The sequence below is a fragment of the Cololabis saira genome, chromosome 7 (genome assembly GCF_033807715.1).
Source record: "Cololabis saira isolate AMF1-May2022 chromosome 7, fColSai1.1, whole genome shotgun sequence".
NCBI classification, from domain to species: domain Eukaryota; kingdom Metazoa; phylum Chordata; class Actinopteri; order Beloniformes; family Belonidae; genus Cololabis; species Cololabis saira.
Window position 1 is genome coordinate 19,331,308 of NC_084593.1, and position 19,348 is coordinate 19,350,655.

Consider the following 19,348-nt stretch of genomic DNA (forward strand, 5'->3'; position numbering starts at 1 on the left):
ACTGCCGAAGGAATGGCATAAATTGATGCAAACCATTAATGCAAACCATTAAATATCAAATTTTTCGCCAGGCCTGGCTTGCATGCAACATTTGGTGACTTTTTGGGCACGTTTAGGGGGGCAAAAAGGCCATCCTTTCGTCAGAAGAAAGAAAGAATAAAGAAAAATTCCTACAGATACAAAAGGGCCTTCGCACTGTAAGTGCTCGGGCCCTAAAAAGAGGTAAAATAATAAAAAGCACAAGTTGTTAAAAATAAGGGCAGTAGAGTACAGCAGGTAAGTATTTAATTTAGGAGTACGATTCAGTAAACAGTAATTTTTTTAACCCTGATTTGAAGGAGCTGACAGTTGGAGCAGACCTCAGGTCTACAGGAAGTTTGTTCCACCGGTGAGGAGCAGAATAACTGAACGCTGCCTCACCTTGCTTGGTTCTTGTTCTTGGGACACACAACAAACCAGATCCAGATGAACCTCAGGGGTCTGGGAGCTTCATAGGAACTAACAGATCAAGCATGTATTTTGGTCCAAGACCATTCAGTGCTTTGCAGACCAGCAGTAAAATTTTAAACTCCATCCTTTGACTCCGTGGAAGCCAGTGTAGTGATTTCATGACCGGTGTAATATGGTCCAGTTTCCTTGTGTTTGTAAGGACTCTGGCGGCAGCGTTCTGGATCAGCTGCAGCTGCCTGATAGATTTCTTGTTATGGCCTGTAAAGATTCTTACTTTACTACCATATTAAAACACCCTACGCATTTATTTGTATTTTATGTGTTTATGTGTATGAAAATTAAAAAAAAGAGGAAAAAAAACCCATCTGTTAAATGAATGTACTTGTGGTGTCTAGACGAGACGTATAAACTACCAGAAGTGTCAAGTAACGAAGTACAAATACTTTGTTACCTTACTTAAGTAGAAATTTTGGTTACCTATACTTCACTGGAGTAATTATTTTTCAGACGACTTTTTACTTTTACTCCTTACATTTTCACGCAATTATCTGTACTTTTTACTCCATACATTTTAAAAACAGCCTTGTTACTCTATTTCATTTCGGCCTTTAAAAAAAAACTATCCAGTTAAATTGCGCCATCCCGATAGAGTGAATTTGGTTGTGGTTGTGGCACAATGAAGGATGTTCTTGTCCAGTTTTGTTCTTACAGATTCCTGCAACTAAACTTGGATGTACATTCCAATAAACGTTAGGATAAATGATAACATGCCTCTGAAGTTTGACTTTTTGCACCATTACAATACTTATAAGCAACTAGTCATCATATCTCCTGCTCTCTGAAACACATGTTAATGCTCAATAGTACACATATATGGTTCTTTAATATATTTGCATTATACTAAGATGCATTCATTTTCAATGGCTTTTGTCCATAATGGATTTTTTTCCCCCTTACATTACTTTTACTTTTATACTTTAAGTTGTTTTGAAACCAGTACTTTTATACTTTTACTTGAGTAAAAAACTTGAGTTGATACTTCAACTTCTACAGGAGTATTTTTAAACTCTAGTATCTATACTTCTACCTGAGTAATGAATGTGAATACTTTTGACATCTCTGTAAACTACAACTCCCATGATGCTGCGCGGTGTGGTGGTGATGGCGTCACCTGGCGGTGACCTCACTTCCGGCCTGTAGTCGCGCCTCCTGTGTCGAGAGGGAGGTGAGCGACACTTTACTTTGCAGAGTTCAAGGTTTATTTTCGTTGTTTGTCTGGAGCAGTACAGGCTTCTGCCGAGGCATTAAGCCCGTTCCTCATCGCCAACATGCTGAACATGTGGAAAGTTCGGGAGCTGGTCGACAAAGCGTGAGTATCCGCTCGCTATGTCGTTTATTTGTGTGTGAACTTCACCTGTTTGAAAGAGACACGTACCCAAAAGTTTGACGTCACGTCACTCTAACAAGTTAGCAGCCCGTGAGCTACTCGCCGTTTAAAGGACTTTTACCAACACTTTGCGTCTTAATTGACGTCCTATATTAATTATATTAACTTGTTTTTGTTATAATTGTTTTATGAAGTGTAATATTTGTGAAGTTATTTGTAAAGAAAGTTGTTTCGTTGTTTCGTCCGACAGTGCGAGCTAACGCTGTGCTAACAGGCTAATTATGCAGTTAAGCCTGATTTATGGTTCCGCGTTACGTCGACGCAGGCCTACGCCGTAGGCTCTGCGTCGACGTAACGCAGAACCATAAATCAGCCTTTAGCCGACCAGCTAAGCTAGTTTGACAGCTTCACTGGTGATTGATATAAACGTGTTTTACGAGTAAACGTACATTTTATGACGCTTTAACTGTCGAAATGGCTATTAGCGCGGTTTACTTCGTAGTGTTTTGTTTTGAAACTGGACGCCAGGTGACATTTGTCGTCACAATAGTTCCTTGAATTGTGTCATGAAACTTGTGGTTGAATTGCACACAAGCGAAAGCTTTAAACCCCCTAGAAGTTTCCCCTCACGTCATATTTGAACATATAAAATGATAATGCGGTACTTTTCCTAAAGGGTTTGCTGGAGATTGTGGTTGCGTGTTAATCCTGTTTTATAAAGTGTTTGTTACAACACCTCGCTTACTAAAGCTGTCATTGTTTTCTGATTTATCGCAGCTACCTCAGTGTACTTGTTAATCAGTCACCAGTCCTTCCTGTGTACTTTCATACACGCTAGATTTTGATAATTTAAAGTATTATCGGTTAACTTATAAAGGAGGAAGTGCAATAACTGTCAGGCAAAAGGTAAAGTGGTTTAAAACATGTTGTGAAAGCACACTATAACTTCAAGTTGTTAGTTTACTCATAGTGTGGCTTTAAATATTTTGATTGCAGTCTTACACCAGTAAGTTTAGTACATTAAGTTAACTGTTTTTCTTCAGGCATCACTGAAGTTAGGCAATGCCTTGTGGTTTGTGTATCTTTTGTTCTGTGGTCTGCTCACTGCTGCTGCTGACTACAAATGAACATGCTGTGTTGTTATAGGATGTTGTGCAACTTTTCCTGCCTTCAAATGTTTGGTGGTGAATTTACAATACAAAACAATAGTGTTATAAGTTCACTCAAGTCCCCTGAATGCATCCATCTCCCAGGAGAATGATGTTTTCTAAGATTTTCTTAAGTTTGAGGAGTTTAAAGATATAAATATATTTCTGACCCTGCGACTGTTGAAGGGAGTAATGTGTCCATGTTGATCTTCTTAACATATTTGCTTTTTTATTGATTGAGCTTCTGTTTTAATAGATTCAGAAATATTAGTACCTTAAATTTGTTTTGAAAAAGTTGCCACAAAACTTGAGTCAATTACACTCATAGATGGTGACAGTGCAACATTCTTAGTGTGTGATTACTTTGAGTTTAATATATGAAAGATAGAATTGACTTGGGGTCATGAGTAACTGCATGGTAAGGTTTTAGCACTATCACAGTGGAAATGTGTGTGATAGTGTGTCAGTGTGGCAACTTTTTCAAAACAAATTTAAGGTACTAATATTTCGGAATCTATTAAAACAGAAGCTCAATCAATAAAAAAGAAAATATGTTAAGAAGATCAACATGGACACATTACTCCCTTCAGCAGTCGCAGGGTCAGAAATATATTTATATCTTTAAACTCATAGATGGTGACAGTGCAACATTCTTAGTGTGTGATTACTTTGTGTTTAATATATGAAAGATAGAATTGACTTGGGGTCATGAGTAGCTGCATGGTAAGGTTTTAGCACTATCACAGTGGAAATTTGTGTGATAGTGTGTCATTTTGAGCGTATCACAACTTCCGTGCCTGAAAGCAATAGCAGGATCCACCTCTGTGAAGAGATAAAATGTTGCAACTTGCATCACTACATCATGGCTTCCTTTTGTTTTTGTGAGCATTTGTGCAAAACAAGGTTTCTTTTATCCCCAATATTTCAAGACAATCTCAGGTTAGTTTCATAGAAGACAAAGGTAGTCTGCCTTCTTAAAACTAAATCAAGTTATTTTAAAACAGGTTTGCTACCTTTTTAGACAAGAATTGTTGTTTGGGCCTGAAGTTTTGTTTTTTACTTGAGTAATATCCCAACCAGAATGAAGTTTTAGTTTAAACAACTTTCTGGGATCTCTTAGCAGTTAACTGCCGGCCATGCTCCACCCGTGATAGTGATTTTAATCACTTCTGAAAAAGCGTGCGGCATGATAATTACGAAATACCCTTCTCAGCAAATAGACATTAATAGATTTAAAAAAAGGAGTTTGTTGTTTGACTGGTTACTGCTTACCGTACACTGCAACTTTAAGTAGTAATTATGCCTGTCTTGACCACTATAGAGAGCCGAGATCTGTATTATTTCTACAAGTTACTGCTGTTCTTGTAGGCTCTTTCTTTTTGCTGATGTGGCAGTAGTGAGGCATGTGGGGGTGCAAGTTTCAAATTCCTTTTCGCCTCACCTTGGATAAATTTGTTACAAGGTTTTATTAATTCTCTGGCATAAGATATCCATTTGAGTTTTTATTATGCCACTTTACTCATTTAAGGGACAAATAAAATGCTACTGGAGCTTTGATGGGCCAGGAAAATATGGGCAAAATTATTTCTTTATGTTTTAACAATTTAGTGATGCACAGTACATATCTTTGTGTTTTCTATTAATATTTAATATTATAATAATAATAATAATAGTGCTATAGAACAAGAGAGTATTTGCCGTCTACATACTGTCAACCATTGTTAGCCTTTAAGTGTTTTCTTTTCTTCTGCCGTTTTTTCATATGATGTATTTAAATACAGCTGAATTCCAGACGAACCCATAATTAGTTACCATTCTGTTTTGTCTTTTTGTTTTTTTTAACAAGCGGTCCTACAAGTCAAAAATAGCGACTGAAATAGCGATCGTTTAAGACTACAGAAGTTCTCTGTTTTACATATGCAGTTTCATCTGATAAAATCGTCTTTGACAATGCGTTCCTTTCCTTTTTTTTTGACTGTACTTGAATATGAAATGACTGAGAATGTTAGTTTGCATACACATGTCACAGCCAAGCTGCTGCTCTGGAGGACAGACAGAGGGGAAAGAAGGGAAGTGAGGGTTCATGCTTGTCCTGTTCTGGTAACCTTCTTTAAATCCAAGCAGCCACCGCTTATAAGTTTTTGTTTTGTTAAATAGGTATACATACAATGTGTATTTAGTTAATCATTTAAAGTTGCAATGACCTAATTTTAAGTGCTGATAAGGCCCTAAAGAGCTTGTCGATTTAATATCATGATACCAACACCTTTACAACTTAAGACACTGCTCCTGAAATTGGCATGAAAACCAGTTTATCCAGTTATTAATGAATAGATGTCAGATAACCCTTTGATTCAGTCTCTTTTCACAAATCATGAGTAGGAAAATTGAGATTCATAATCTACTACAAAAGGTGTCCTTGCCAAGTAATGCAAATAGGCAATTTGACAATTAATAATGCAGCATGAAAGGTCCCTCATCTTTTTGTTTCTGCAGTATTCCTTCCCAAGGAAACGCTTCATTTTTTCTTGTATGCACACCTTCTAAATTGACATTGGGTGCACATTAGTTTACTGCCTGACAGTGTTGTTTGTAGCACTGTGTGTGGACATATATTGCAAACCAAGTAATGGATAGTGCAGCATATTTTTATTTAAGTAGATTAAATCCAAAGTTTGATCTGCTTCAGTGATTTTTATTTTTTTATGTTATTAAGGCTTGTTTACCATATTTACATAGTGTTTATTTATATATATATATATATATATATATATATATATAATATTATTCTTTTCTTTTTTTGTGGCCTGCGGTTTGGTTCCTTCTTTTTTTATTGTGTAGTTTTTATCATTTGTTTCTGAGATTTTCCGCCAGAAAAGGCTTACCCACAATCGACACAAGCTTGCTTGACTTTGAACCATTTAAAGTTTCTTACATGGATGTAAAAAATTTGCATTTGTTTCATCACTCCCGTGTTTCTGGTTTCAACAAATACTCCCTAATGCCATTGTAGCTTTATGAAAAGAACAAGTGAATGGGTGGGGCCGTCATGACGGGAACCTTTTACCTAGTATTGTCCATGGTGTTTTTCTAAGTGGTGGCCATATTCTAAAATGAGATGGAAAATTCCACATAGGACACTTGATTTAAGCATTAAAGTTTTCTTTTTTGTCTGACTCTTTAGAACCAATGTGGTGATGAACTACTCGGAGGTTGAGTCTAAAGTCAGAGAGGCCACCAATGATGACCCATGGGGACCTTCAGGACAGCTGATGACTGAAATTTCTCGGTAAGGATATTACAGCATTATACAATGTGTATTACCAAAAAGCATCAATTTTATTTATTTTTAAGACATGCTAAAGATCAAGCCACTTATATTTGCATTTCTTAATTGCTGTTTATTTTCAGAATATGTGCTGAACATTTGTCTTCAGTTTGACCAGAATGGAATAGTCTTAGTTTAGGGTTCTGCACACGAAAGGCATTGTTTCTAAGTTAGTATTTGTCTTATAACATGAACTTACCATACTGTCTTGTTTATTTTTATTTTATGTGCAAAGTGTAATATCATTTATGTTTTTGTTTGATCTTTTTTTTTATTTTGGTAACAAGAGTGACAAATGATTCTCGGACTTGGTAATTGGTAAGCTTCAAAACTAAGCTAAGAAGCAGAAAGCACTGGAAATGTCCTTGCTATGTTGGAAATGGTTCTGAGGCTGCTTCACAAAGGATATACATATTTTTTTCTCGTTACTGAGTCGTCATGTAGATGAAAACGTTTCCTAAGAATGGCTATACCTGAACCTCATTTCTGCAGTGCAGATAGCATCATGTTTCACAAGATTGATTCATGTTATTAGTGTGCCTGTAAGTACAGATTTTATTTTGTTTGTTTTTTATAAACCAATTGACTTGCGGAATACATGGGAGATCAACCATCAAAAATAGAACAGTTTTGGTCTGCAGAAGACACTGTTTCAGTTTGAAAATACTAGGGTTGTTTTTTAATGTAATAGACAAAACTAAGAGCCATTTAAAACTAGACCTGAGTGATTAATCCATTTTATAGATTAGTTTGAATTAATAGTATATGGCAATGTTTAAAAATCAATATCCATTTTCAGTTTAATTATATATAATTACTGGATGGTACTGCCGCTGCTTCTGCAATCTTTCTGTAGTTTTGTAACCCCCCCCCAAGAGTTTTCTTCCTAAGCTGCCAAATCCACAACATAGCAGGCAGTTTCTTCAGTCACCTGGAAAAGGCTTGTGTTTGTAGTGTCCGATGTCAAGCAAACCAATGTTCACTGTAAAGTTTGGCTAAAGTCCATGGTAACTAAAGAGCAAAATAATACGGCTAATTAATTCCAGCATTTTATTTGTGGGAGAAGTGTGCTTCACTTACTGCAAGCTGCACAAAACAGTGGCACCTCTAAAACACCTAGGCTAACCCAGCTGCATACTTTTTCTGCAGTATCCCATATGATAAGACCTGGTGGAAGGATGTGACAGATGCATTGTTGTTAAAAATAAAGTGTCCACTTACTATCAACCCAAGATACAGATACTATACATCTTCCGTATTATTTACTTTAGAATAAATTAAGTATTATAATTGAGATGGAACTTAATTAATTGTGTTCATTAACATAATCTTTTGTTAAACATTCCTATTGTTTTTTTATGTAAATATTTCTTATGTTGATTTTGTATACATACACAGGGACATAACACACAGATGTCTTTTCGAGGCGGTGTAAATAACTTTGAGTTAGAAAAAGCAAGTGCTGCTGACTTTGCTTTCCTTAGTATCAGCTGTTTTGCAGCCAAAGTCTGCATTCAATAATACTGCAGCTGTCTACTTGTGCAGGAATACAGCCTTTTATAAGAGCAATCTCCAACAAAGGTTATTTCCAGCTGACTTTTCAGCCTATTTTCACTTGTGTGCAGAGTATAGGGGGTGTGTATATTTTTCACCACTGGGCTGAAGCCCTAACTTGGACACAAATCATCTTTGTTTTTTTGAAAGAGATAATCCAGTCCAATTGTTATTTGTCATATTTTTGTAAATGCGTCTTCTAAAAAACTGTCTCCTCCTCTCTTTTTTATTTTCCCTTTTTGGGTGAATGGTTGCATAAACAGAGCCACCTTCATGTATGAGCAGTTCCCAGAGGTGATGAATATGCTGTGGGCTCGCATGCTGAGGGACAACAAGAAGAATTGGAGGAGGGTCTATAAGGTCTGCTACAAACACATTCTTAATTCTGACACAGGGCTCAAAGATCAGGCGGGGGTTGTTTTTTGTTTTTTTTTTGTACAGTTTTGATTAGGATTGAAACAAGATTGAACTTCAGTCTTGTTGGAAGAACAATCAATTGACTCAATCAGACATTTAGCTCTAACTACTTTTGTGCTTGCTTTTTATCTAGTCCCTGCTACTGCTGTCACATCTAATCAGGAATGGATCAGAAAGGGTTGTAACCAGTGCCAGAGAGCACCTCTACGACCTGCGATCCATAGAAAGCTATCACTTCATAGGTACGGTATCATTCTGGTCTCTGTTTTTTCTTTTTTTTTTATTCTAAATTATTTCCTTTTTTTCCTAAATATAGTTTTGTTTAAATGAGGAACATTGGTCAAAATGTTATTCAGTGTGAGCTCTAATGAATGGGTGGACGCACTAACCACCATTTAATCCACAACTATCAAAACACACTGCCTTTAAGGGGCTTCTATTCTATTTCTAAATAATTGTTAGTTTCTCCCAAGATGTTTGTGATTTTTACCATCTCTAAATGTGAAACCATCATGGTCTTTTAATCTCTGTCCCTAGATGAGAATGGGAAGGATCAAGGTATTAATGTTCGTCAGAAGGTGAAAGAGATGGTGGACTTTGTTCAGGATGACGACAGGCTTAGGGAAGAACGGAAAAAGGCAAAAAAGAATAGAGACAAATACATTGGCGTATCTTCAGACAGCATGGGATACCGACGTTATTGTAAGTAATACAAATTCTTTGATCATTTTATTGAACATAAACTTCATCTACGTCTACATGGATGCATAATTCTGCATAATCCTTGCTTTGTTGTTTGTGTTTTGAATGTAATGCTGGATTAAAATCAATAAGCAGATGGAGGGGGGAAAAAATGTCCAACGCTTCTTTTATGAATCTTTTTTTAGCGGGGGACAAGTATGACTCCAGTGAAAACCGAGGAAAGTGGGACGATGACTGGGACAAGAGTAAAGGCCCATTCCCCTTCAGTGAAAAACTGGGGGAGATCAGCGACAAAATTGGCAGCACCATTGATGACACCATAAGCCGGTTTAGGAAGAAGGAGAGAGACGACTCGCCGGACCGATACAGGTGGGAGAAAGCTACCTTGTTAAAAGTAAAACAAAATGTTATACATATCAAAGGTTCTTTCAAAATGACTGATCATGATCACTTGGGAATATGCAAAGGAATAGGGATGGAATGGGACTGCGTTCCTTTGTGTTTTTTGACACATTATGAATATAAACCTTTATGTATCATCGAACAACTGGAACTTTTTTTGAGCCAAGATCAACTAAAATTATGATTATACTTATCGGATTATTTTGTTTCTTCAAATCCACTTGAGAATGTGGTCATTTTTAGCTGGATTTCAGTCATTCATATTGATTGTGTGCTCCTGTGGCCACTGACATGTATATAATAGTAAATATTGATACTTGCAACCACATTCAGGAGCTCTGTGAATGGGGGAATAATGAAACATTCAACCCGGTGAGACAGGACCTGCTATTATTAATTTAAAAATTATAGTACGATTTGTGCTTTTATATTAAGATATCAAAAAGCACATAAAACCAGGGAAGAGAGATGGCAGACAAATCTTGCACCCATGTAATAAATTACCTATTCCTGAAAGAATAGCACATTTTATTATCTGCAACAGTTCAGTAAGCATAACTGAAACAAACAAAAGTGGCATAAAGGTCAATCAGAAAAACTGGTTGGACAATGTGAGACTGTGGTAAAAGCACTGACTGGGGAAAGAAGCAGAAAATTTAATTAGAAATGACAAATGCTCTTCATTTTACACTGTTGAATGTGAAAAAATGTTTATGCCCATAGCACTGACCTCAGGGGTCAGCAAACAATTCATGTTCATAAAAAGATGGACAATAAGAAATGAGCATAGTCTTTTTGTTTATGTAAAGCCATCCTTAAAGAGCCTTTAAGGGACCACTCTGCTCTTCCCAAACATCTCTGGCTCCAGTTGAGTCCTATTAAAAAAAATCTTTATCGGGAGACTTCATCAACAATTTACGAATCGATAAATGGTACAAAATCAGCTTTGTCCATAATTTAGTTACCATCTGACCTGGACAAATTGAAGGGTTGGCAGTCCACCAGAATACTACACACCTAGATTTTATAGAGCATAGTGTTCAGCACCTCTTACCATTCATCGGTGCACCACATCTAAGTGTTGGCACAGATGGTTTGAATTGAATATTCATTCATTCATCCATCAATTTTCTTCCGCTTATCCGTTCCCGGGTCGCGGGGGCAGCAGTCTCAGCAGAGATGCCCAGACTTCCCTCACCCCAGACACTTCCTCCAGCTCTTCCTCCGCAGCCACCCTGTGGAGGAAACTCATTTTGGGCGCTTGTAAACGCGGTCTTATCCTTTCAGTCACTACCCAAAGTTCATGACCATAGGTGAGGGTAGGTGCGTAGATTGACCGGTAAATCGAGAGCTTCGCCTTTCGACTCAGCTCCTTCTTCACCACGACGGGCCGGTACACCGACCGCATAACTGCGGATGCTGCACCGATCCGTCTGTCAATCTCACGCTCCATCTTTCTCTCACTCGTGAACAAGACCCCGAGATACTTGAACTCCACCTGAGGCAGGACTTCTCCCCCCACCCGGAGAAGGCACGCCACCCTTTCCGAACCAGACTCCTGCTCCGATCATATAGAGACCGGACAGCCCTTAATAGAGGGCCCCGGACCCCAGACTCACTGAGCCTCCACAGAACGGCACGAGGGACACGGTCAAATGCCTTCTCCAGATCCACAACGCACATGTGGACTGGTTGAATTGAATATATGTATATTAATTGCTTCCAAGAACATTTGACGTTACAGATGAAGATACTGTATCTTGCTACTCCCAACAATCCAACATCTGACTAGAAATCCTTTGCCAAAATTATCTAGTCATATCTAGTGAAAAACCTTAAGTCATCTGTAAAAAACAGTCCTTAAAATGCTATTTCCTCTGCAGTGACAACGATGAGGACCGAGGCCGTTCATCTCACAATGGTCAGCAAGGAAAAGAGTTCAAAGATGAAGAGGAGACTGTTACAACTAAGAGTGTACAGATAGTTCAAGCGACAGAGATGACAGCAACACGGAAGAGAGGCGTGCCATCCAAAAAAGTGGACCTGGGGGCTGCAGCCCACTACACAGGAGACAAGAGCCCAGATACATCTGCCAAACAGGTACAGAGAGCCCAATTTCCTTACTCTTATTGTGAGGCCTTGAATTATGAATGTATTTATTGTTTGATTTTTTGTCTCCAGACTCAGGCAACAGCAGCTCCTCAGCCCTCCAGCACAGGCCTAGCTGACCTACTAATGGTTGACACAGCATCTAGCCAGCCTCCTGCCTCAGGTATAATGTAATTAACTGGTAGTAATGCTGTGACATTTAGCAAAACACCTGTCATCCATCTCAGTCAGAGACGGATGTGGTTATCACTTGCATTTCTGTGGTTCTAGCAGACAGTTTGGTCAGACATTGGAAACTGATTGAACCCACTATTGACTGTATGGAGGGAAAGATTTGCCTTCAGTTTGTTGCGGATTCTCTTGGCACCAGTAAATCAAGGAATAACCTGAATATGAAACTCCGCCGTAGCTTCAGACAAACGCTAGACTCTTGAAAGTGAAGATGCCCAGCTGCTGAAGCTAGCTTCAGATTTTGCGGGACAGCAGGGGGAGGGAGTTGATGTATAGGAACTAAGTACACCAGATGTTTTTTGGAGGAGTCCCTGGTGAATGTAGAGGGCGGGAGAGCTGAACAGATGTTTGGCCTCCTCCGCCTATCCACAGCTTCCACCCCTCCCCTCCCTCCTACACTTCTAACACTGAAGGAATGCTAACTATTCAAGAATGACACCTGGAGCTTACCTGTTTTAAAACAGAGTTGTTTATTTATTTTTTTCTTAACCTAGACTTGATCAGTGGATTTGCTGACTTCTCCTCACCTGGTGCCTCAGCTGGACTGTTCCCCGGATCTGGTTGGTTCTAAGAGATTTTTTTTTTCTTTTCTTCTTCTTGATGATGGCGTGTATGTCTGGGTATGCTGTCCTGTTGCAGCCGTACTGCTAGAATATTCAGAGGGATGCTGGGAGGGAGCCCTGGCCATATGGAGCCTGCTACCTGCTCTGCATAATAAGAACAGACACACATCAACTCCTGTTATGGATGACAAGGAGACAGGGACAGAAGAAGTTGTTGGTGGGGGTGGAGGAACTGTGGGTGAGGGAGAGACGACAAGTCGAGCCAGTTCAGTAAAAACTTAAAAAACAAAAAAACGCATCATCAGTGGTCGATGCAACATTCTGGATAAAGTTAAACTTTCCTCGTAAAATGTCTTTCCTTCCATGCTAGACTAAGATTAGACTGAATGACCTCTGAATCTTATGGTTACATGCAAAACTCTTAGGAAAAGTATCACGTCTGGATAGCAAGAATGGTCATTGAAGGATGTTTTTGTCCCCCCCCCCCCCCATGTTATAGCAGCGCCATCTTCTAACACGAATGGAGATTTCGGAGAATGGAATGCCTTTCCCGGAGGTCAAATCCCAGCATCTGCTCAGAGTGTCAACATCAGTGGAAATGACCTTTTTGGAGCCATGACAGCAGGTCTTGCCGCTGCCCCAGCCGCTGCCGCTGCCCCAGCCCCCACCCCGGTCTCAGCTCCACCGTCTGGGCCCGGCTCAGCAGATCTGTTTGACTTGATGGGGCCAGCTCAGTCGCTCTCCTCCTCCCAGAGCCTCAACTTCAGCATGAGCAGCACACAGAGCATGAGTACTACGTTCCTGCCCCAGTCTCAGTCACAGGTATGCATGATTGCACTCATGTCAACTTAAATCCTTTTTGAATAATTTATCAACATGCATATCACTACAAATCAGTCGTGGAAGAGTTTCATTCATTTGTGTAACACAATTTAGACATTTATAAAACTACAGCGCATAGTTCAATTGGATTTAAAACATAATAAAACTGTCATTTTATTAGTTAGTTTAATTGTGTTGTAGAGATTCAGTTGTAATATGAAAAGACAGAGGATTATTTGTCAAGCAGTGAAACTACTGTCTTTTTTTTTTGTTTTATCCTTCTGAAGCACCTTCTTTGTTCATCTGCCGTTCAATCTCCATATGATGGACTATCACCAAAAGATAAAACATTCTGATGGGGTACTGTCCCCACTTACTTCTTACTCAGTTTCATATCTGCATCTGAAGCACTCCAGTGCCACCAATGACTCAAAACTGCAGGTGCTGATTTGAAACATCCCTTCATGTTGGTAACCCACTTCATCCTGCACAAGGCTGCAGGGACATTGCTCTCTTTAAGCTCAGCTCCTCTGCCAGAGGCCTGGGAGCTTTAGAGCTGTATGCTCTATCCACTTTGTGGTATCATATTTCTTTTGCACTTCATCTATCTCTAGTTGTGGTTGCAAGTTACTCTTGTTGCTTAATTACCGTTCATATTTATTTTCCACCACAAATTTTTGCAACCAGAAACTGCTGTGACAATATAAGAAAGAATAATTGTGTGGTTGGTTTTAATGGCTGTTTTTATTTTAAATAACCAACTTTCTCTATAAAAGAACTCGCACACAGTCAACTTCAAGATACTATATACGGTACATAAACTTAAAACCACACCGTATTCAGTATTTAGTGCAACCTTCCTCAAAACTAAGCAGATATAGAAGGAGCTAAAGATATTTCTCAAGATCTGCAAAAAAAAAAGGATTAATGGCCATTTGAATCGATTTTGGCGCCGACAATTAAAGATACAGACGAAAATTCATCACACACACTCCCAGTTACTCATTTCCGTCGCTCTGAATATGGCACTTGTTTTTGTTGCTCTGCGCTAATCAGCCGTGTGCAAAGGGAGTTTGATCGGGAGGGCCTATGGATCTTTTTCAGACTCTACATCTTTCTGGATGTGGCTCTGATCCATCAAGCTACCACAGTGGAGTAGTAGTAGATTAACAAAAGATCACTCCGAGAGCAAGACAAGTAAGAACTGCAGCGTCACAAACAAACCTAGGGGCAAAGCTATACAAGGCAAATACTGAAAGATTGGAATTATTTGAATATCCTCAAAAATGCCTAATGCGACTGCAATCCACTTGCTTGGCTCTCTCATCACTTGCATTGTTTTTGGTGGACTTTGGTAGAATAGTGCTTGTAGAGGTGTACTAAGTTTAGGTGAGGGGCAAAAAGCCAAGACAAACCAATTAGTGAACAGAAGAAGATAAATGCAGTCTACAACAGTGGGGAGACTGGTTTCAGAACCAGTTCATTGTCATTAGATAAGATTATCTGCTCTGTGGGGTTTTTTTTTTTTCTAAAATGTATTTTTTGTGCAGCACTTTGGTCCACTGTGGTTGTTTTTTAAAAGTGCTTTATAAATAATATTGGATTGGAAAGTAGCAGTCTATTAAACACTAGGAGTTCAACATTTGTCCTTTTGAACTCTAATGTTCATAATTGGCTAATTACATAATTTATGCGCCGTTTACCACATCCTGGATTTGTTTACGTTCTAATACCCATATGTTCATGTTTATTTTTCACTCTATTCATATCCATGTGCTGAGCAAATCTATAGCTATCTGCAGCACAATGTTTATTTATGTATTTATTTTATCCACAATTTAAACCTCCTTGTTGACCATAGCAACATAGAGTTGTCTCTATCACACAGCAAACCCGTGTGATAGAGACATACACATACCTTCTGTGATTGAAAGATGGAGGACAAGCATGATGGTAAAGCGTTAACATGTAGCCTCACCAGATGCTCATCTCCCCCAGAGACCACCCACTTACCACCCACTCCTTCTGTTTCTGACACAGAATGAAAAGAATGAGATGTGAGTTTCAAAAACACTAAAAACCCAACAAAGCTTGCGCATGTTGACTGTTTTTCTGTGTTAAAAGGTTGTTGACCTACTTTGGAAAAAAAAAAAAAGTTCCATCTTTTTTTTTTCTTTTCTTTTCACTGATATGACACCCACCATTCCAGTTTTTCCAGATTTCTTTACATGGTCTGTTTTCCAATTAGCGCAGAACAAATACTACCAGATTCCTCTGGTAGGATCAGGATTAAAGTGGGTCAGACTAAAGGTTTAAAGCTGTGAATTTTAGGGCAAAAATAAGCTCATTTTGTCCCCCTTTTGTCTCCAGTTTTGGAGCTTTTGTGTATCCGGTCAGTGTATACATCTGTGGGTTATGGCTGAATTAGTTCTCTCAAGATCTTGTCTGTGCTTATATGTCTGTGTCCAGAACATGGGGGGTCCTCTACAACCACAACCCATGCAGCAGGGAGTGGCCTCTCCAAGCGCACTACCCAAAGCAGCTCTGCCATCCACCTGGTCCGATCACTCCGTCAACATCAGCCTGGACTTCCTGGCCCCCGGCATGCAGCCCCCCAAGACCAGCCAGCCCAGTCTCCACTCCCTCCAGCAAGGTGAGATCAATAATCAGGGTTTCTTCTAAAGCAGTGGTTTCCAACCCCGGCCCGTGGGTCATTTGGTACCGGGCCGCACAGAAAGAAAAAATTATTTCTGTAGCATCCCCGACTGATTATGGTTGACTCTCAAACTGATGGTTCACAATGTTTTTATTCCTTGGATGTACAATAAATACACTGCAAACACACCGTAAGAGCTATAAAGGAATAAAATAAAATAAAGTAAAGTTAGTCTTTCTACATTCATATAAGTTTTATTTAACTTAAATACAGACCGATACAGCAGCTCACTCGGTCGGTAATAACAGCTACCCTTAACCACAATACATGAATAACCATGGCTTTAGCATTCCAGACACTCGTTTAGTCTTTCAGACACACTTTCTACTGCCGTTAAACTTTTACCTCGAAAGTCCGAAGCGCCGGATGTTTACGAGGTCTCGGCGAGACGCCTTCAAAATAAAAGCACTAAATATCGGTCTCCTTAATATATAAGAAATAAAATAAAAGCCTGGCTTTAAATAACGTTAATGAGACATAAAAACACATTTATAGAAATACTCATATTAAAGGTAATTTACATATTATAATATTTATATATATATTATTATTACTATAGAGAAAATACCACAGTTTTTGATGCCGATCTTGTCATTTTATTTAGTTTTTATCAACTACACCTTTAGATTGGGCCGTGAAAATATTGTCAGACATTAAGCCGGTCCGCGGTACAGAAAAGTTTGGGCACCACTGTTCTAAAGTGCTGGGTCAATAAAATGGGCCTTTTTTAACACTGTTTTTCTTTTTTGTGTGTGTTATGTACAGGCAATCAGGCACCTGCCAACATGCTCTCCCAGGGATTTTCCAATATGAGCCTTGGAGCTTCACCGGTCAGACCACCTGCTAATTCGATGATGCACCCTGGTGTTGGCATGGGCATGGGAATGTCTCCCAATCAGGGCATGATGGGGATGACCATGGGGATGCCTGGGGGGATGGGGATGGGGATGAACCCTGCGATGGTCCAGCAGCCCAAACATGATGCCTTTGCTGACTTTGGCAACTTTGGAAAGTGATGGAACTGGAGAGCACCGGTTATCAAGAATGGTGGCAATCTGTCTCCGTCCAGTTGTGAAGGATCATCATGAGCTGCAAACAAAGAGTACTTGAAAAATGCCTTCTATCTTATTACCTACACCCTGCAATCTTTTAATTTTTTTTTTTTTGAAGTTTAGTGAACTGGATCTAAATGAATGTTGATTGAACCAATGATCTCTGCAGTCTGAGATGGTTGTTGGACAAACACTTTGTTTTTTGTTTTTATGTTGGATGTTAATAAGAAGGTGCCACAGAGAAAGTGTTGGGGAGGATTGCTTTATAACCTCAATTAAGCAAAATCAACAGAATAGCAAAAAAAAAAAAAAATATCGCTAGTTGCATATTTACTTTTTGAGCTGCATTCTCAATGATGTCGCCTAATAACAAGTTTGGACAACATGATCTGCCAGTTGACCTATCTAATGTACATTGAAGAAGGATATCAAGTTGCCTTTTCTTTTTTTCTTTTTCTTGGATCTTTAGTCTTCCTCTAACCTGTAAATAGAAATAAGGAGCCCATATAATAAGTTATGAAATTCATATATGAGAAACGGTGACAATGTGTCGAGCTGTTTCCTACAGACCAAATCTAATATGATTATCAGACCTACAACAAAGCATATTAATGCCCCTTCGTTTTGTACATAAGTGTCCACATTCCAGAAACACAGTCCATCATTTGTGGCCTTACTTATTGAAATGTTTATTTTACTTTTGAAGAATATTATAATCGATTTGCATCCAAATGAGATAATCAGTAGAAAGTGCCTCACGTAGAGGTTGTGGGTTTTTACCCACTGCAGCACAGCGTGCCTGACAGACTAATGCCTTTTCTTCTCAACTCACCTGACACTTGTCAGAACGGAGATTTTGTTCTATGTACAAACTATGTATGTTTGTATTTTGGCCTTATTACAAATGCAAGTGAAATATGTGTTTTACTGTTATGTTCATCCCATGAATATCATCTTCTGTTTTTGTTGTTTCCAATCAACTCAGGCTTATGGTGGCATCAAAACAACAAAACGTACACGAGAGACCTTGAAATTCAGCCCTTCACATTGATATTGAGATTGTAAAATGCATCTGTCTGTTTTTATATGTTATCGGGTCACGTAGGTAACTGCTGCTTTCCAATTCATTACTGTTGCACATCCATACAGACATGGTGAAAACGTTTTTTTCTTTTTTTTTACTGTCCTAACAACCATCAGTTCAAGTCTGTGTGTTTTTGCAGCTTATCAGGTACACGACTGTAATGGGAAGCACTTTTACCAGCTGGGATGCCATGTGAACATGCCCTGCATGTGTGATGTTTGGATGGAAACCTATTTCGTGTTAAAGTACTAGTCGTACTCTCATTTGGCTGTAAACCATATGCCTTTTCTGAGAGACAGTTGCTGTTCAGCAGGTCCAGTGACTGGCGATTGCTTCTCCCTGACCCTTGTAATGAGTGATTGGTAATCGATATTGAAATGTGGTGGCCTGACATTTTTGACGTGTCACAGATGATAAATAATTCACTGACAAGAGAAGAGGGCAGTGGATTGTGCATCCTCAGGAGAATAAAAGTTGTTTTCCTACTCTCATGAAGGGCTCAAGAGGCTGAACACACTAACACACAGAAGCCTTGCATCAATGTATGAAGCATTAAAATGACCAAAATCTGTTTTGCTATTTTTCTAATGTATATCAGCAGGAATAGTTTGTGCATTTCTTTTCTATCAATCATTTGGGTCCTCTCTACAATGGGATTGTTACTGAAACACTAGTATATGCAAATGTGTGTCTGTGTGTGTGTGTACATATATATATAAAATATATATATAAATATTTGGGGGAAAAGTCCTTTGAGAACATGACATTTTGCATTATTCCCATTCTGATTTGATTTACACATCAAAATTCCTTATGGACAACATTAAACAGTTGATTGAAATTTGTTAATGATGTGTGTTATTTGGTGTGCTACGTCATTAGCCTCGTTCAAAAGTGCTTCAAGCAGCAGAAGCAAAGCCAAATGCGCTTGGCTTGAAAATTCAATTTACTTAATGCGAGTTCAACTTCATTGTTTTGGGGTAATAAAGAAAAGGCCTTTGGTAAATGATTGCGAGCACATCACGGTGTAGGTAACTCCTGAGACCAGAAAAAGAGCAACTTTCACATGAAAGAGTGGGATCTTGAGTCAGCTGGAGAGGCTGAATATTTCCAGATTTCAAGAGTGTCAACACTTCTTAGACTACGCAGAATAAACCCGTGTTAACCAACATGACCTGATTTATCCAGTGTAACACATGGACACATTATTGTGACTCATTTCTTTAAAATCCACGCCGTGACTATCTTTACATTTTAGCAGGGTTCGTTGCAGGACATTTTAGTGACAAACAACTAAAACGCAGCTTGTGTTTAACAACTGACCCCATTTTCCTCTCTCTGGAGGGCCCCGTTAAATAGGCTATACTAATAACATTCTGATGC

General features: G+C 38.9%; 1 protein-coding gene across 3 annotated transcripts; it reads left to right on the forward strand.

The window, feature by feature from the left end:
- The first annotated feature begins 1,663 nt into the window (after nt 1-1,663).
- On the forward strand, nt 1,664-18,806 carry clint1a (clathrin interactor 1a). 3 transcript variants are annotated; one of them, XM_061724934.1, is made up of 12 exons: nt 1,664-1,819; nt 6,170-6,274; nt 8,131-8,227; nt 8,418-8,526; nt 8,822-8,986; nt 9,172-9,355; nt 11,272-11,488; nt 11,570-11,660; nt 12,223-12,288; nt 12,791-13,113; nt 15,583-15,766; nt 16,595-18,806. In XM_061724934.1, the coding sequence occupies exons 1-12, from the start codon at nt 1,779-1,781 to the stop codon at nt 16,843-16,845; spliced, it is 1,833 nt and encodes a 610-aa protein (XP_061580918.1). In that variant the 5' UTR covers nt 1,664-1,778; the 3' UTR covers nt 16,846-18,806. The 3 variants fall into 3 exon arrangements, with proteins under 3 accessions (XP_061580918.1, XP_061580919.1, XP_061580920.1); XM_061724935.1 differs by having other exon boundaries at nt 12,794-13,113; XM_061724936.1 differs by lacking the exon at nt 12,223-12,288.
- The last annotated feature ends 542 nt before the right edge of the window (nt 18,807-19,348 follow it).